We start from the raw sequence: 19,303 nt of genomic DNA, 5'->3' as shown, positions 1-19,303 counted from the left end.
TATATTTATAGCCAGCAATGTTAGATTAGCATTGATGTATCAATAAATCATTGTCATAGTGTTATAGCTCTGGAATATGTGGAGGAGTGTGTGTGTGTGTGTGTGTGTGCGTGCGTGTGTGTGTGTGTGTGTGTGTGTGTGTGTGTGTGTGTGCGCGCGCGCGCGCGCATAGATCTTTTTTATAAGGAAATATCTATATAAATAACTTCTAACTAATGATAAATATGATCATTGTCATATGGCACTCAGATATTATGGAAAACATGTTTGAGGAAGACAAAAGTGTTTTGTTTTCTAAATATTTAAACACTTATCAGTAACAAAGGAGGACTCTAAAGGAATATAGTGAATTATTCTCCCTTTCTTAAAGAGTAGGAAATGCAAGGTGACAGAATGAAAGAGACATTGAAGAGGATGCACTGGCAACAGTGTCTGTGGCAACTGCAAGAAGGGCAGATCCTAATATCCTGGGGACCAAGGAGGGCACTGCCATGCCAACCCAGAGGTGAGGTGCTAAAGGCCTGGTGATATAGCTTGTGGAACAGACACATAAGCATGAATAGAAATAACACTTCAAAGGGAAAAGCTTCACAACTTGGACTATTCTGAAATCCCGAGTTTAAGTGGCTTATATGAATTGTCAACAGGAGAGAAAGAGAGGCTGAGAGGGGCAGCTACAACGTGGGGGAAAGATGAGCTTGAGGTTTGAACATGTTGGGTTTCAACACAGTGAAATTCCCAGGTGGAAACTCTCCAGGTTTCTCTCTGTCGCTTCAAGACATGGCTGTTGTGAGGGATGTGCTGGGGTATTTGATCTGGAGATAGCAAAGACAAATTTTAGACAAGCAAAATTTGAAAATGATGAGGTTCCAGCACAGCTAACGCTGAGCCAATGCCCGTGCTCTCCCTGGACAGTCAATGGCTCATTACTTTGGTTCTACGCCAAGCTGAATGCCCTCATACCTTAACTCCATTCCAGCTCAGCCCCCCAGTTCCATCTCTCTGTATCCAGCACATAAGATGCCATTAGTGTAGGCCAGCTAGCTGACTTAAAGATGTGGAAAAGTACTTGTTTTACAATGTCCATAAATGCCGAAATTTCCAAATGTACTAGATGGACATAAAATCAAAGAGTTATGACCCAAATGCAATGCTAATATCGTTGATATTATTTTCTTGGCAAAAATTGAATCTATCCTCGGAGAACTAACTCAAATACTTCTCTGCAGCCCACCTGACTCCTCCCTTCCCAGGCAGTTAGTCTTTTTACTGTCCACCCTTCCCACAACACTTTGTTTATATTTCTGCTAGAGTACTTTTGCCTCTGGTTCTGTTAAAGGGTTTTGTTTTGTTTGTTGTTTGTTGTTTATTTTTCTTGCCATGAGACTGCAAACAACATGAAGATGCGGAACTGTTTTCTCATCTCAGCATCCCTTACTCTAGCAGCAGTGGTTGGTGGGTGATAATTCATCATTGGAAATATCCAACGGAGGAATGCTGAAAACGCGGGCGAAGCAATGTGCCGTTGCTATAGCCAAGCCCGTATACACACACATCACATGTCACTGTTCCCCGACGCCGCTAATGCAGAGGCAGCAGAGGCAGCGCTCTCATTACACACTGCTGGCCCATGTTTGTAATGTGTGACATTTTTTTTTTATGAAATACTGTCAAAGGCAATCCATCATTGGGTAACCTTTAGATTCTATGCTGAGGTTGATTTTTAAACAGAGATTTTAAATGAACCCCAAGGATGATGCTAGTTTTCTAAGAAGCCTATGATCAGAGAGATCCACCTAGGGAGATGGGGCAGAACACTGTTCTTTTAAGTCAAATGGCAGCGGCTGAAAAGGTTTCTGTTGTTTTTCTACACTTGGGGACAGGGCCACTGTGATGATGATCATCTGACTATGAAACTCGGCTCAGTATTTGTGTCTTATAGTACGTCAGGTGAGGACTCGGTGAAGGGATGAAGACGACTTACAGAAGGGCTGGCAATCTTTGAGGTTCTCCAGATTTGTAATTGTTTTTAAAAGAAAAATATAAAAAGACACAAGGCACCCTAAGTTAATTTCAGGTGCCAGTTGGACTCGCAGTTAAAGGGGTTCTGTGTGTCTGCAAAGATCTGTGATCTTACACATAGTATAGAATATAAATAAAAGGAACCTTCTAGGTCCTATCATTTCTGTGTAATTCCTGAGAAAGCCGCCTCTTGAGGCATAGAGTTGCCTGTTAAAGGAAAGCTGATTGTGAGAAGAACACTAAAATTGTAATTCTTTGTCTTCCTTAATTAGACCCTGAGCTTGCTGCAGTCCTTGCTGAAGCTGTGAGAAAAGCCAAGCAATAATTCACATTGTCAGGTCAGCAGAAACGGACACGGGGTTCTGAGATGACCAAGATTTGCTTTAAGGATCTATCTGTGAATTGAATAGCTCAGAAGAGGCACATACTCCTCCACAGAAAAATATCCCCCTGAAGATGTTGAGCACAAACAGTAATGAAAAAGAGTCGCAGCAGGTCCGCTTGCCACCTTCCCAGATGCCATTCCATAGGAGATAGATAAATCACCTTAATACCGATTGATGTGGGGCACTAATTAATAAGTCCCATTAAATCACGGAGTAATGACATTTAGCATCTAATGAATGCCTCATAATCTCTTGAATCATTAATATTTCATAGCATCAGAACGTAAGGCTAGCTATCCTGCGCTGGTACAGCATGGTTGTCTTTCTCTGAGGTGGTCTCAAGGGCGTAGGTGGGACAAGGGTATTGCACCTTACCATCAAGACTACATATGTGCATAATTCACTCTGTACCATGGTCCTAAGGATTCTTCTTTTAGAAAATAAGAGCCTGCCTGCTGTTTTTGGAGCGAACATCTGTGACTCCAGAGAGCCCTGAAAGAACAGAAAGCCTCAGATGTTGACTGGTGTGGAGCACTGGCTTGTTGTTGACCCTGGAAGGCCACCCGAGAAACTTGCACAGGAGAAAATCATTACTTTGATTTATCACTGGGGGCTTGCTCTATTCAAAGGCAATAATCACTCCGCAGAGCAGGTACCACTGCAAGGCCGTATTGATCCAGGAGGCTGTCAGTCACTCAGTCGTGGAGATAGCCCACGGAAAAGAAGTCCATCTCCAAGCTGGCAGAAATGAAGTGGGCGTGTGTTATCTCTGAAGGTGGTTCTGTAGCTCCAGGGACACTGGGCGGCTTCTTGTGGAAGAAGGGCTGGAGCGGAGAGAAAGAAAGGTTCCGGGCTGCCATGAGATGGTGAGAGGGAAAGCCAGTGTCTCCTCTGAGGCTGGGTCCTTCAGGAGTCAAGAAAAGAGCTTGCTCTAAGCCAAGAGTCTAAAGAGTCAAAAAACGCCCACGCTCAAGAAATCTTATGGGATTTGCTCCTGGGGGCAAAACAGAGACAGTGATCAAAACCAACTTGGACAAGAGGCCCGATTGAGCTTGATGTTGGTAGATGCCTTGTAAGGTCGTGGGAGGGACTGAGGACCGGAGGCAGTGTGCACAAGGGTAGGTGCTGAGAGGATTGGAATCCAAGGCAAGTACATAAAGGCAGAAGGAGCTAGGGACGCAAAGGGCCAGCGGGAGTGGGGAAAGAGCGTCTGGAAGAGTTGAAGAAAACTAAGGGGAAAGTAGGGACCACCGGGTTAAGAGGAGAAAGGACCCGACGCAGAGGTGAAGGAAGGGAGAAAGGTCTGGAGAGGGGGTGGAACTCGGAAGCTGGAAGCAGGGAAAGGGACCAGGGGCGTGAGCAGCGGCGTGGGGGGGGGGGGCGGGTTCAATGCGAGGGAGCAGGCTAACGGGGAGGGCCGCGGGAAAGTGAGAGCGGCGCCGGAGGGCGCGGGGCCGGGAGGGAGGAGGCTCCCGCGGGGGAGAGAGGCAGGCGGGCGGGCAGCCGTGGGAGGGAGTGCGGGGCAGGTGGCGAGGAGGGAGGGCGCGCGGCGGAGCGCTGAGGCCAAGTGCATTGTGTCTGGCGGCGGCGGCGGCGGTGGCGGCGGCGGCGAGCCCACCGGCGGCTGCAGCGGGCCGGGGAGCCATGGAGCCGCGGGCGCTCGTCACAGCGCTCAGTCTCGGCCTCAGCCTTTGCTCCTTGGGGCTGCTCGTCACGGCCATTTTCACCGACCACTGGTACGAGACCGACCCCCGGCGCCACAAGGAGAGCTGCGAGCGCAGCCGCCCGGGCGCCGACCCCCCGGATCAGAAGAACCGCCTGATGCCGCTGTCGCACCTGCCGCTGCGGGACTCGCCTCCCCTGGGGCGCCGGCTGCTCCCGGGCGGCCCCGGGCGCGCGGACCCCGAGTCGTGGCGCTCGTTCTTGGGGCTCGGTGGGCTAGACGCCGAGTGCGGCCGGCCGCTGTTCGCAACCTACTCGGGCCTCTGGAGGAAGTGCTACTTCCTGGGCATCGACCGGGACATCGACACCCTCATCCTGAAAGGTGAGCGGCGGGGGCGCCCCGTGTCCAGGCGTCCGCGGAGCGCATCTAGGTTTCCCAGGGGCGCGCGGGTCCCGTGCTTACCTCTCCAGTCTACGCGCTCCGCTGCCCCGCGCATTTTTCACCCTTGTTGGCTGCTTCCCTGACTCCCTTCTCTAGCTACTCTTCTCTCTTCCTGTCCTTGCTCCTTCATCCTGCCCTTTTTTTTTTCTTTTTTTTTTTTTTTTACCATTTCCTGGACTCTCGCTTTGCCCCTCGCCCCTCTCTCTCTCCCCTTTGCCTCTCCTCTAGTCCTTCTCCGCCCGTGCACCTGCCTGACTTGGTGTGTGTGTGTGTGTGTGTGTGTGTGTGTGTGTGTGTGTGTGATTTTTTGACGTTCTTCCCAGGGAGGGTGACAGTCACAAAAACTGATCTTTCTCAACTGGGTTACTTCCCTGGAGTTGCATTTTTCTTTGAGAAATGGCCCCTGGAAGAGACAAGGTACAAGCCCCAGAACAGGGGAAGGGGGCTTTTTTCATGAATTGAGCTGCTTGGTATATGATTAAATTGAGGCGGGCACTCCAGCATGGGCGGTTCATGAGGAGAGCTGAGGTCTGCCCTCCAAACACCAGTGAAGGCAGCTAAAAGGCAGTTAAGACACCAGCTTTATTCATTATTCAACCTTCCTGTTGACCCCCACCCCTCTCAGGGTCTAAGGAGTAGTTGAGGAGAGGCGCCGGCCAAGTCCTTGAAAGTAGACTTGGGCACAGAGACTCTCCATGCCACAGTTATGATTGTGACACTTTGTAGGGCTGTCTTTATTGTTTTGTTATTGGGCTTTGTCCTGTATCGCACTGCTTTGCTCTTCTGGAATCCATGCAACCCTTGGTGTATGTAATCAGATAGTTTTGAATATTTCTTTTGTAATTCCATGCAAGTAAAAATATTCAATATGATAATCCTCTTTTGTAGAGCTTCCTTTAACTTCTAAAGCTCAAACCTTAACAGAAATTTTATGCCCGGAAAGAAAAACAAATAAATAAACTTCCTTGGACTCAACTGTTCCCGAAAGGAAGTCAGAAGTCAGTCCGTCTTAAAAATATAGAAGCAGGTGAACAGATGTATATTGAATTACAGAAAGGAGTGGGTTAATAGTGTGCCGGCCTTCCCCATCCTGTTCCTTGGCATATTCTTCATTTCTCAAACATGTCAATTTCCTCCTTCCCATGGCTAGCCCAGCTGGGGACTGCCATCCAAATCTGTCTGTATATGGAAAGACTCCAGCAATTTGGGGGGGGGGCAGTTAGATACAGTAATCTTCCTTTGGGAAGTAAGCCTTTTTTTTTTTTTTTTTTTTTTTTTTCTGTTCCAGCTTGCACTCAAATCTGATTTCTCCTCATGAAGACACTGTATTAATTAATCCTGATAGTACCATAGGACAGGAGCAAACTGGAAAAGCTAATTGTGGAGGCTCGGTTCCCGAATGCTCATTTGGGCAAGGCAATTTTGAAAGTTAAGCGGTGCAGTCTGTCTTTGGAAATGGCAGGATTGCATTTTCCACACACTCTCTATGCCTGGAGTATTTTGTTGCCTGCAATTTGGATGGAGTGTAGTGTCTGAAACAGCAGGGCTGAGTCTAACTCACGGCAGGAGAACTCCCCCAGGGACACCTCAGGATACTTGTGGAAATGTGCTGGCTAGCTGAGGTATCCAGCTTGGAGCGTATCCAGAACAAATGATCTTAGCAGTACAGGGATGTGAATAGAGGTCAGTGAACCTGGTCCTTCAACCCACTGTTCTAACCCCTCTACCATCTGACAGATGGCCGCCCCTATACAGTACCTCCACAACCGAACTCACATACCTTGTTCTGGTCATGAATGCATCCTTTAGATGAAAAAAGGTACCTCACATATATAGTATTGAGAGTTGCTGGCTAATCTTTTGTGGAGAGAGGCACTGGAGCATTCTGGCCTGTCAGAAAATGGGGAGTCCCATACTGGTTCTGTTGCTACTAAATCCCGGTGTGTTGTTTCTCCCACACTAGTCCAAACTTATTTGGCCTTTGGTTTTGCTGTCGGTGTCTGGGAAGGCTCACCGTTCTTTGGAGGCTTTGCTAGATCTGAGGTGTAGTGTTGTTTTAATAATAACAATGTGAATTTAGATTCCTGGAAAGTTAGTGAGCTCATCCTGTTAGGGAACGAGGAGCTTGGAGCAAAGGATGACAGCTTTCATTACGGGATCAGAGCGGGTTGTTGGGGAGAAGGCCAGAAGTGCCGCCAGTACCTTAATAGTCTTGTGCTGCTAGCCCACATTTTACCGTTGGTTGGGTGACTCTTCTGGGTCTTAGTTTCACCTCTGGGAAATGAAGGGACACACAAACTTCATTAGAATTCCGATTCTGCGAATAACCTGGAAAAGCGAAATCACACATATATTTACCTGTCTCCGACAGATGGTTCGGGCATCCGTATTAGGAAACTGTTAACATTGTTTGCACACCTGACATCAAACGGCTGTGGTACAACTTTCCTAAATGAGTGTAGAACATTAGAAATGGTCGTCACATGCATCTGAGACATTTGCCCAAGTAGAGAGGCTCAAGTTCTGCTCCTTACTTTCCTCTCTGAATTACCTTATCAGTCTCACAATCGTTGAAGCATTTTTAATTGTTAGCAAGTGGACTTGGACGGGAGAACAAACCGGGGTCAGGCTGGGAGCCGACGAACTCTCTCGTATGTTTAGTGAACCTCTGAGACAAAAACAAGTCAAGCCTTTTAACCTGTGGACGTTAGGAGTAAAAGGTAGGATGTAGATTCAGGGTGCAGAGACGGCGGCATAGAAAACATCCTCCCACCATGAGCGTTAGTGTTTCCTGCTCCTGGAGACTCTGCGTTTCTAATGGATAAGAGATAGAGACATACAATGACAGATTGGTTTAGAAATGAGACATGTAGACTCTATAGTGTTAATCTACCCGGGAGAAGTGACACAAATAGAAAGTCCCCATCTCAATGATTCAGAGATTTGGGAGAAAATCAAACTCTGATTTTTGTGCCCCTTTTGTGATTCTAGTTCACATTTATCTAGTTTATTCTTTAGATGGTTTAGGTTGGAACCTTCAACAAGAATAGTTGGGTTTTTTCCCTCCTTCCCTCCTTCCTTCTTCCCTTCCCTCCTTCCCTCCCTATCGGGTATGAGGTCGCATATATCCCAAGCTGGCCACCAACTCACTAAGTGGCAGAGGATGACCTTGAACTTCTGCCTTGAATGTTTCCACCCTCGCCTTCCAGATGCTGGGATTACGAGGGTGCAGCTGGTTTATGCAGCACTGGGGATCGAATCCAGGCCGTGCTGGGCAAGTGCTCTGCTCGCTAAACTCCACCGCCCCCCCCCCCCCAGCCTGAGGTAAAGCTACTGATAAGCCTTTCAAAGACCCCTTGCTGCTGCTTGTCCAGACCCACAGGGAACTATCACCAACAGTGTGAACACAGTGCTTTTCCAGCTTCAAGTTCTCCCTGTTCGAACCAGTTTCTGTTGCACGGTCTTGCTCAGTTGGTGTGCTAATCAACCTTTTATTGCTGTGGCAAAATACCGGAGAAAAACAACACACTTTTGGAACATTTATTTCTGTCCATGGTTGGCTAGTTCTGGTGCATTTAGTAGCCCGGGAAAGTAGAAACACTGTGGTGGCAAGCTACTCGCCTCATGGTGGCCAGGAAGCAGAGAGTGAAGGGGGGCTTGGGAAAGGCTTCAGCCTTTCAAAGCACACAAGAGCTAGTTGACCCAATTCCTCTACTTTTCCACTTCTTTCAAATAAACAACATCGGATTATGAATCTATCCATTGAATGATCCAATCAATTCCTCAGATCTGCATCTCCGAACATTGCATTAAGTACATGGATTTATTTTAGGGGGGCAGGATTCATGTTCAAATTGTAAAGCCAGGATAACATGAGATCTTATCAAATGCTTTAAAAAACAGTTTATTTTTCAGTTCAATTAAAAGTGCACTGAATGCTTCTATGTGGAAAGTAATACTAGAAGATTTTGCAACACATCGGGGCCTCTTTTGTATCTCGCTCTAAGTTATTTTTGCTTGTGTGTTCTTGTGACTTTTTAAAAACATCATTTTATGTGTATGGATATCTTGCCTGCATATATGTCTGTGTAGTGTGTACATGCCTATGGGGGCCAGAAGATGGACTTTGATCCCCTGAAACTGGAGTTACTGATGGAGGTGAGCCATTATATGGGTGCTTGCAATCGAACCCTGGTTCTTGGGAGGAGTAGCCAGTGTTCTTAATCACTGAGCCATCTCTCCAACTGGTCACTTTTTTTTTTTTTCTCCAAGAAAGCTTTCAGTCAAGACAAAAGACTAGCTTTGAGAATAGGCAAATGGATAACTTCTGCTTAACCAGAGGAGAGGTGTGGAGCACTTGAGCAAGCCAAGTAGGCACTTGAACATAACGGCCTTGACGCTCAGTATCATTGGGAATGGAGGAGATTTGAAAGAAGCCTTTTTGTAGAAAAATTAAAGGACGGTTAGGCCAGTGGGCCTGCCATAGTTTATGTAAGCTCTCAGAAAATAGAAAGAGACCTAAAGATAGATTCTTCATTCATTTAGTCATCATCTATTTACTCAAAAAATAGATGGTGAGGTGTCAGGCATCATGAAGGTGTGGACGACACACCGAGAGCTGAACAAAATGGACAAATCCCTTCCTTCTTAAGGGTGCATTTCAAGGAGCAGAGTTTGTATTTTCTAGTGGATTACACAGTAGCTCCTCTTAGTGGGTTGGGGAAGATTACCTGGCTGGAGTGGAGAGCACTTTGCGAGAGCTGATAGCGCTAGTGAGAAAATGACAGGAAATACAGTGCAGTGTGATGGAGTGTCAAACCTTGTGGGGGACTCCCTGGCATCCTGTCCAACTGCAAGAGCCTGCTGAGCTAGAAGGGCAGGTGGAAGGAGGGTCCTTCAGAATTGTTATGTGTGCTTCCTTTCAATGCCTGGGACCATTTACTTTAATAAACAAATATTGGTGAGACCTGTGAATACATTATGTAGAACTTCAGAGAAATTACTTTTGAATTGGAAATGGGTCACAGGACTCTATTGAAAATCCTAGATATTTTATTAGTTTTAACTTAAATTTTTTTCTTAAGAATTTTCATTAAGAACAAGTAACATTACTTTTCAGATACATGCACTTGTGAACACGTAAATCAAATTTTAATTTGTATCCTGCCTGCAATAAACAAAATGAAATTAAAAGTAGTATTTTGCTTTTATGAAATTAAAAATGACAGGGTTTCAGAGATGTGAAGATTACGAGTCTATGCTTGTAACATTAACTTGTGAAAATTAATGGAGACTGAATTGGGACTTGAAGTAGAAATATGTCCCAGTGGTCTTTAAGGCAGTCTAATGAGATAAACAGAGATAACAAAGACAGTGAGTGATACATAAATACTGTCATTTGCTTCTGTAGAAGAGGAGAGAGAGAAAGATTTCGAAGGAACTTACTAGGCCTGCTCCGCTTTGTGCTAATGATTTATCTACTCCTGTTGCTTATTTTCCACAAAATTAATAGTCTGTACAGGACCCACCAAGTTCTACCTGACTCAGAAATAGATTGATGGTTTTCTTCAGCTCATTTGTAGACCAAAGTATCATCTGTGTGGGAATAATTATCTACCAAGGGCAGATCCGTCTAGGGAAGCTGAGGGGCCAGCATTCTCCTTCCTTCTTGACCCAGGAAGACCTTGCCTAGACACTGGCTGCAAGGGCCTCCCTCGCTTTATGGAGTCTATGGTTGTGACTAAAAGTGGTCAAGAGCACCTGCTGCTCTCCCAGCGACCTGACTTCCTTTTCCTGCATCCACTCTGGGTTGCTTACAGCTGGGTATAACTCCAGCTTCAGGGCAGCTGATGTCCTCTTTTGGCTTCATTGTGCACCAATACACATCTGACACTTGCATGCATGTGCACATGTGCGTGTGTGTGTGTGTGTGTGTGTGTGTGTGTGTGTGTGTGTGTGTGTAACTCTGGTTTCAGGGGCTCCAATACCCTCTGGCCTCAAGGCACCTGTACTCATGCACATGGCACACACGCGCGCGCGCGCGCGCGCGCACACACACACACACACACACACACACACACACACGCATGCACATACGCACACAAATCTTAAAAAGACTTCCTTTATGTCTCCAGACAAGTGGTGTCTGGGATGTTTTTAAACATGCACGACTTTGATGCTCATCTAAACAAAATTTTCCTTATTCATTCAAAATCGTGTGCAAGGGCTGTATTAGGACATGCATCATAAAGCAAAGACAAAAGCAATTTTTGAGGGGGATGATGATATTAAAATGGCATAAATGGAAAATTTGCTTGGGTGCCCTAATGCTTCCCCACAAACACACTTAAAAACGGACTTCTCTTTGTGAAGACACTCCTCCCTTCTAGGCAGAGGGAGGAGAGGTTTGCTGATCATGACTGAAATGTATGCATGCTCTCCCAGTGTCCCCTTAACCACACACACTTATCTTGTGCAGAGGAGACAAGATGCATTTCATTTCCACATCAGTTCTGACATTAGGCACCGCATTAAATGAGCCCTTTTGATTAAACAACTGCTGCTACTCCATCCTGCACAAGTCTTACTGACTAGATTTGTAGTTTCATCCTGCCCCGCGCTGTGTGGAGGATGAGCATGCCCTAGTGGGATATTCTGTTTCAGCACATTTCTGCTGCCAACATGCAGGAAGGTTATCTGGGACAGGAATTACATTCTTGCTAGTCTGTCATCAGAAGAAGTGACTTGCGTCCGTTCTTGCCTGTTTGGACCCAGAAGAGTCATTTACAAACACAAGAGTCAGTCCCGCTTTAAGTGTCTTGTGATCAACATTTCCAGAACCACTGACATTTTCACTCACCACGCCCCATGGGTAACATTTAGCGATGGCCTTGAGGGGAAAATGGAAACTTTTCTTCTTTTTACTATGTCACAGAAAGTTCACATCCAATTACACCCAAGTTGCTGTGACTTTTTCCCTTCCCTTAGCTACTGATTTTTCTTCTTCAAAGCTCGAAAAGAGCCCTCCAATGCCATCAGGCAGGCTGCTTGTAATTGCTAGTGTTCTTGATTGCTGTACAACATAAGCTCTGGTTGGAGGAGCATCTGGGGTCACAAAGACTCCCTGTGTTACTGCCAATCAAGCGGTCCCAAGGAGTGGGGACACTGGTGGGATGGAGGTAGGTCTCAGGGTCTTCCCAACAGGACCAAGAACAGACTCCATCGTTGTGAACACCCGCAGCGCCCTGGACTATAGCTCATCAGCCTGTAATGACTGACTGTCAGATTCTCATCACAGATTGCTGATCCTGGGCCCTCTGCCAAGCAAGCTGTCACCTCAGATCGTCGGTGCCCTCATTCTCTGAGCTCACCTTCCTTTGGTCTGCCTTATCTTCCAGAGAAAGTCCACTGTCTTTCTATGAGTCTAAAGTGTGAACATTTGTGGTCTGTTTTCTTGGCTTGCTGGCTTCAAAGAATAAACGTAACCGGACTTCATTGGACCACCATCGTCTCCGTATCTCACCCCCTTCCCAAAGCAAACGATGGGACGGGAGGGAAAAATTGAAAGCAAACCAGCTGAAAGATTGGCAGATAATACAAATAACAAATATGTCTCCTTTGAAGCAAAACATTAGCTCATTATTTTGATGACAGAGATAAGCTCATTTTCAACCATGTAGATCTGCCTTGGGCTTCAAGATATGTTTTTATTCCCCCCAACCGCCGGCTCTCTGTGTCTCTCTGTCTCTGTCTGTCTGTGTGTGTGTGTGTGTGTGTGTGTGTGTGTGTGTGTGTGTGTGTGTGTGAATGTGTGTGTGTGTGAATGTGTGTGTGTGTGAGTGTATGTGTGTAAGAGTTCATGTGCATCATGTGTATAATAAGTACAGGTGCCTTCAGAGGCCAGAGCGTGTTGGAGCCCCTGAAACTGGGGTTACAGGAGGTTGTGAGCCTCTTGATTTGGATGCTTGGAATGGCACCTGTGTCCTCTGCGCAAGCACCAAGTGTTCTTAACCACCGAGCAATCCCTACAGCCCCAGCTACTATTTTTTTTTAAGCCACCAAGTATTGATATTATCTATAGCGGTGCATAGCTTTTGGTAAGGAGTTTTTAGAAATCAAAATAAAGGCACCGTGACTAGAGAACACACTTTATCTTCCAAAACTGGTAAAATTGATAACGTTTGTTTGTTGGCTTGCTCACGGGGTTTCCCTGTGGTTAAAAGTGATGGTGGTAATTAATCTGCTTTATTTCAAGTTTTAACTAAAGGGACGTAAGTGAACTTCTTGGAGTCTAAGCTTTGGAGGTAGTGAGGCAGACAGCATTTGCTTGCAGCATTTGTCTTTCCTGCAACTCAGCCAGATCTGCTGATTTTAGACCAAGCAATCAAGTCGTGGGCGCGGGGGGGGGGGGGGCAACCATCAGGGAGCGCAGCAGCAGTGGAAAGGGAGGAGAATACAGTCTGTGATTTACTTTCTCCTTTCTTGACTTACAGACGATAAAGTGAATTACTTACTGCGTGTACCCCCGAGCTGGGTTTATTTTTTAATTTTTTATTGTTTTGTTCATAGATTTAAAAAAAAATCAATCAATTCTCTTTCCCCCTTCAAAATCTGAAGGATTTCTGCGTCTTTGGTTCCTCCATGGTTTCTGACATATTTCAGCTGGAAAACAGATTCCTGAAATTCTTGAAGTGGGAAATTGTGTATGTTCACATGATTCTAGAAGGCTTGGTTGTCTCTATTGCAGGCTGCTCACCTGCAAACCAGAGACAATGCTTGCGTCTGCCTGGTGTGCTTAGGATGTGTCTGTAGCAATCACAGAACAGTCTGGGTAGGAAACCAGGATGGAGGCTTGCTTTATTTGGCTGGAACTTCATTTCACTACACTTAAAGGAATTTTTAACTCAGTGTAGGAGATGTAAATATTTGCTTAATTCAACAGTCAATAAATATTATTGCTAGAAAAAAAAACTATTTAAAAAAATGGCTTCTCAGTCAAAAGTGAATGTCAAGTACTTTACATTTCATGTTACCTGAACTTCCGTCTTTATCACATCCATGGCAATGGAAAAGGCCTCTGAGTTGGGATTAATTTGTTGTAGAAAACTTCTTACAGTGCTACTTTGATAATAGAGCCTTGAGTCTATTCATGAGGTTATTCTTGAGGGAAAAAAATTGATCACTTATCATATGATTGAGGAGTTCCAGGGTGCGGGGAGCAGAAACCATGGTGGCCTACAGGAGCAGTCTGTGCCACTTGGAGCTCGGGAGTTGTGCTGGGTCACTAATGACTACACGGCCCATTGTAGCTCATTTAGTACTGAACGTCTGGCATTGCAGGGAAGTTTTGCCTGGTGGTTAGACAATGGAACTAAAGGATGTGAGTGCGTGAAAGAGTAAGGAAAGGTGCAGATATTGCTGACACGAAGGGCTCTAAAAAACACTGTGTTTTTCTTCAGGTGCTTGAAACCAGTTAACAGATGAAGTCTAGCCAGGTGTCCGCTGAAGGAGTATGGCAGTTGTGTTGTGTTGCTTTCTCAGGGGCTGTGCATCTCTTTTCTTTTGCCTCTGTCTGTCTCTATCTGTGTCTCTTTTTCCTGTATCTCTCTCCCTTCCTACCTTGTCCCTCTCCCCCAACCTTTCTGTTCCCCTCCCACCCACCCCCTGTCCTTCCCTCTGCCTCCCTTCTCCCCTCCTCTCTCTTCTGAAAGAAACTCAAATTGGTAGGAGGTAGAGAGGAAAAGATGGGTAGAATCAAAGATTTCAAGGAGTTGGAAGCAACACCAAACCCTGGCCACCTGAGTTTTGTACTGCAAACTTCCACCAGCCATTTCCAGGTCCTGTGACTCCCCCCGCCACCCACCCCTTCCTCTCTCAAAGCTTGTTAGCTGGCTGGTACTAGGGGGGTTTTGTCATCAGTTTAAGTTATAAGCAGAAGGCATCCTTTGGAAGGAGAAGGTCCTTTGATTTTATGTAGAATAGGTGGCAGAGGAGCTTAATCCACTCTATGTTCTGGGGGTGTAGGTTGTATGGGGGGTTATGGATATGCTAGCATGGGAGTTTCAGTCCTTTAAAGTCATCCCTCGGTCCCACCAGTGATTTAGAAAAGTGGCAGCTGTATAAATAACTCATTACCTGTTGGTCCCCTGAACAGGTCCCCAAGCACATGATTTGGAGAAGTTCAAAAGAAAGTGACAGGAGGAACCAGAGAAGGGCCAACTGTGCATGCCCTCCAAATGTGACAGTTGCAGAAATGGATATGCGTGATGGGCACTGAGCAGGGCAGCCCCCTGCTCGCTTAGGCATGCACACAGGTGGTGTGCAGTGGTATTTTGATTATGCTGTGGTGGAAACCGAGCATTTTGTACTAATAGGTTCTAGAGTTTTATTTTGGAAATATGTGGCAAGGGTGCATTTTTCAAGGATGTGTTTCTTTCTAAACTATTGTAGGATTCTGCTGTCAGCACCCTTATAGTCTCATTTGCAAGTTAAATTGTGCGCAGCCCCATTCCCCTCCAATATTCCTTCATATATGTAGTTTTTCTGGAGTTGTTTTTATTTCCAAAAGGGTCAGATGCAGTAACATTTCTGATGAAGTATGACACATTATAATTTGGGTTGTGGGCATAATTTTTAAAAAAGGAAGTTAATAAAGTACTTGATAAACATTTATGCGCTCCTCTGGGTAGGTTTACTGGTTACGAATCTTTTAGTGTCAAATAACTAAATATCCAAATAAAAATGGCCTAACCTAAAAGGAAAAGGCATTTCCTTGCATAGTAAGCAGCCCGAAGGGATTCTGCATCCAAGCTAGTTAGTGGCAGAGGTTAGGTGCTGGAAGGCTTTGGCAGTTCCAACCAATGGTAGCTTTGCCTTAAGCCTGATTTCCTCCTGGACACAGCGCTTCTGAGGTACTTCCTCACACGGTGACAGTTTCAAATCTCTGCACTACAAGAGGCCAAACCTTCTTCTTGGCCTACTTCTTATAAAATGTTCTAGACCCCTCCATGGGTCTCATGGGTCAGAACTATGTTCTGTGATCATTTCTAGACTCTGCCCTGACGAGAGGCGATTGGTTCTCACAGACTAATCAAGTCTGATGTGCTTGGTTGAGGGATGGCTCACAGCTACCTGCTTTGCTCAACGTGGCTTCAGTTACCCATCAACGTGGAGCCTGCCATAGTGGGGACATTCAAATGGCAGTCCCATCCACCTGTGGTCATTTCACTGTAGAGTAAAACTGAGACTAGGAGTCAGATTTTTTTTCTAGCTCTTCCAGTTTACCACCTTCCTCCACAACCTGCCCCCGCTAAGGCTCTGCATTTTTTCCCTAAAAAAAAAAAAAAAAAAAAAAAAAAAAAAATCACATTGTTCTTCCTTAATCTAGAGTGACCCACAGGCTATATAGTTGTTTCTAACAGGCTTGTTTATAATTGCATTTTAAAAATGCAATACAAAATGTTCAAAGCTATGCATTTTTGGAGATATGAATATACTACTCTAAGATGGGATGGTGCCGTTGTTAAATTCTGATAAACATTAGATTGGTGTGATCCATATTAAAACAATCCCCAGATAGGTAGCCTCTACCTTTTCCAGTAAATGGAAGTTCAGCAGCCACCAGAAGAGCCGTGTGGAGATCATCACTTCGAACACACACACACACACACACACACACACACACACACACACACACACACACTTCCTCACAGGCCAGCTCCTCTGATACACTGGTTCAAGCCACACCATGGCTTATTTTAATTTCTTGTTGAGGAAAACAGCACATTAATGACAACATGCTTCGCTCCCTGCTCCTGACTGGTTCTAGGTGACCATCGTGGCGGCTTTCAAACAAGGCTATAGTAAGTTTGGGGAGGAAGCCAGCAAGGCCTTCTCTGTTACCGCTTCAGTCCTTGCACGCCCATGGAGACACAGGTTCAAATTCTGAAGAACTAACCCACTCCACGGCAAAGAAATGCTGGCTGCCTTTGAAATGACACACCTAGAAGGGCAGCTGAGGAAGCCACGCCCTGCTCAGCAGTGCTTGAGGCTGTGCTTGGAGGAGGGGGATGGAGGGAAGGCTTAGGAGGATGAGCCTTGCCATCTTAGCAGGGATGCTCACTCAGGGCTCCCCACCTCAGTCCACTCTGTGTTTCCTGATGGAACTGCCATGCTCCTCTGCACCTCTGCTCAGGCACCGAGAGGCCTGTTTATTTAAGTCTGATTACCTGCTCGGAGCAGGAATTACAAAGCAAAAGTGAACTGCTGCAGATGGGCTGAGCTAGCAGGATATTTTAGCACAGAAGCTGAGAAGAAGCTGTAAAGCCACAAGGTATGTGGGCGGGCACATATTTGGACCACTGGATTGCATGCCAACTTGTAGGTCTGAGATGGGGTGGAGGGGGTGGGGTTTGTGGGGGTGGGGTGGATGTACAGGGAAAAGGAACAAGTGTTTGCTGCATCTCCGGGAAACCATCTCTATAGGATCTTACTTCTAGAACAATCCATTAAGAACAGTCAGCATCTTCAAATGCAATCTTGCTGCATCTATCTTTTCCCTGAAAGACTCTGATGAGTTCTCCCTAAGTTTAAACATACTATTTCCAAAGAAACCTGCCATCCCACTCATAGACATTTTTTTACTCAAACAATAACTTGTGTTGATCCAACAGCATTCTTCCTCACATCCAAGAGTGGCAACAACCCAAATGTCCATCGTCAGATAAAGAAATGTGATATGCCCATATCATTATTCGGAGGTTAAAAGGGGGTTGGGGATGAAATGCTGGCTCAAGCTGCAACAGGACGGACTTTGTAAACTTGATGCTCATGAGTGAAGGCAAGCACACAAAACCATGCCCTGTAGAGCTCCTTATGAAATAGCCAGAATAGGCAAACCCATAGACACAGAAAACAGGGAGGGGAAGTGATTGCTTAGTGGGTGTGGAATTTTCTTTGGGGTTTATGAAAATGTTCTAGAAATAGTGGGAGATTGCACCATGTAGTGTCAGTAAATTGCACACTTTAAAGTGGCGAACAACAACATGAGGAGCCTCCGAAGCTGGTGATTATTGCCCGCAGCTACACGTTTGAACAGGGCACACACAAGTGTGTAAGCACGAGCTCCAAACACCTTTCTGACTGCATTCCCAGCATTTCTTCATGAAAACCAGGCTCGGGCTACACTAGAATGTTCTGTTCTCGCACACATACCCTTTCACCGTTTTATGGCCTGCTCTTCTGCTGAAATCCCACTCTAGATAACGTCAGCCTCTTTTCTTGAAATTCAAGTACCATTATATTTTCTGTTGTCTCAACTCTATCCTCAGCTCTACTCTCACTCTCTTCCAAATGAATTCGAGCGTTTATTAATAAATTTTGTTCTTTGACAGTTTCACGCATGCATATAATACATGCTAGTCACTGTCCTCCAAACTTCTCTGCTTTCTCCCTCATCCCTTGAAGCCCCCTCCTTCCTTACAAATTTGTTTTCCTTGTTCACTACTTTTTGTTATGCCTAGTGTCCTACAGAGTTTAACTAGCGCCATCTAGTGAGCAGGGGGTTGCAACTACCTATTAGAGCCTGGTGGGCTCACACTGGATACTGTGCCCCACCTCTTCTTCCAGAATCTGTTAGTTGCCAGGAGATCAGCAATAAGTGATAGGGCCCCACAAGACCCTTCCCAGCCTACAGATGACTATTCGAAGGATTTGTATGAGCTTAATGTCATTGGCACAGCTTCTGTGAGTTTATGATTACCATAGCTGTGTTGGACATTCCCCAAGACTTCTCTCAGTTGGCTCTTATGAGCCTTATGAGAGTGGTTAGATATCTTGCTTAGGGCATAGCCCTCAGGCATCCTTTGTTCTCAGCATTTTCTGCAGTCAGGGGTCTCTACATTCACTTCTCTTCACTGCAATGGGCGGCCTGTCTGATTAAGGCTTAGATTAGCCTTTGTCTATAGAAAGCATTTTGATACTATGTAAATTCAGTAGTATTAGGTTCTTCCTTCCCAGAGGCCTCTTTGGGTTTTTAATCCAGGTTTACAACACTAGATAAAGATTTTCTTTTGTGAAGCAGGCATCAAATCTAACCAAGGAACACTTGGTTACCTCCACGACAGTTGTGCCACTGTTGCACCAGCGGGCACATTTTGACTAGCAGGTTGGGATTGGAGTTCATAGAATCCACAGCCAGATAAGATAGCTGATAACCTTTAACCCCCCAGCAGCCACGGTGCACTAGCCACTACGTAGGAAGCCTCCAGCTCAGTTTCAGCTTATTTTTCTATACCTTGAATTTAACCTGTGTAGTGTCTTCAGCAATAGGGTTTTATCAACAAATTCTTGTGGGTAACCAAGAAGATTAGTATGAGCCTGTATTGCTTTGGAGGCTTCTGAGTTCTTCTTGACCAACAGTTCCTACAGAGGTGTCCAATACCAGGCACTGGGATTTTTGTTTAGTAGCCCATTACTTCTAGGACTAGCAGTGTCTAGCCTTCCCTGTAGGGTGTCTCGAGGTCACCGTATAGTATGTTTCTGAGTAATTTATTATATATTCACTTCATTTTAATCACTAAAAACCACTACCCCACCAACCACACCCAAACCACCTAAACCCCCCCCCCCCCCCCGCTTTCCTTTATGCCCCTGTCCCTACATCCCTCTCCCAGTTTGAACTTTGACACCAGAATGGTTTTTACCATATTCTGCTTTTACTTACAATTTCGCTATCCAAGGCCAATTGTGCTCCAAAAATTATTAAATGGATACTTCCGGAAATAAATAGTTC

The 19,303-nt window shown here is 45.6% G+C and overlaps 1 protein-coding gene across 2 annotated transcripts in view; it reads left to right on the top strand.

Moving 5' to 3' along the window:
• Positions 1–4,015: 4,015 nt before the first annotated feature.
• Positions 4,016–19,303, top strand: part of Tmem178a (transmembrane protein 178A) — a 56,451-nt gene continuing 41,163 nt past the window's right edge. For both annotated transcript variants that reach the window (XM_051163651.1, XM_051163563.1), the window contains exon 1: positions 4,016–4,452. In XM_051163651.1, the coding sequence (XP_051019608.1) occupies positions 4,053–4,452 (400 nt within the window). In that variant the 5' untranslated portion in view covers positions 4,016–4,052. The remainder of the gene's footprint in view (positions 4,453–19,303) is intronic.

The sequence above is a fragment of the Acomys russatus genome, chromosome 1 (genome assembly GCF_903995435.1).
Source record: "Acomys russatus chromosome 1, mAcoRus1.1, whole genome shotgun sequence".
NCBI lineage: Eukaryota > Metazoa > Chordata > Mammalia > Rodentia > Muridae > Acomys > Acomys russatus.
The sequence above is the reverse complement of the archived record's forward strand: the minus strand, read 5'-3'. Positions and strand labels throughout refer to the sequence as shown.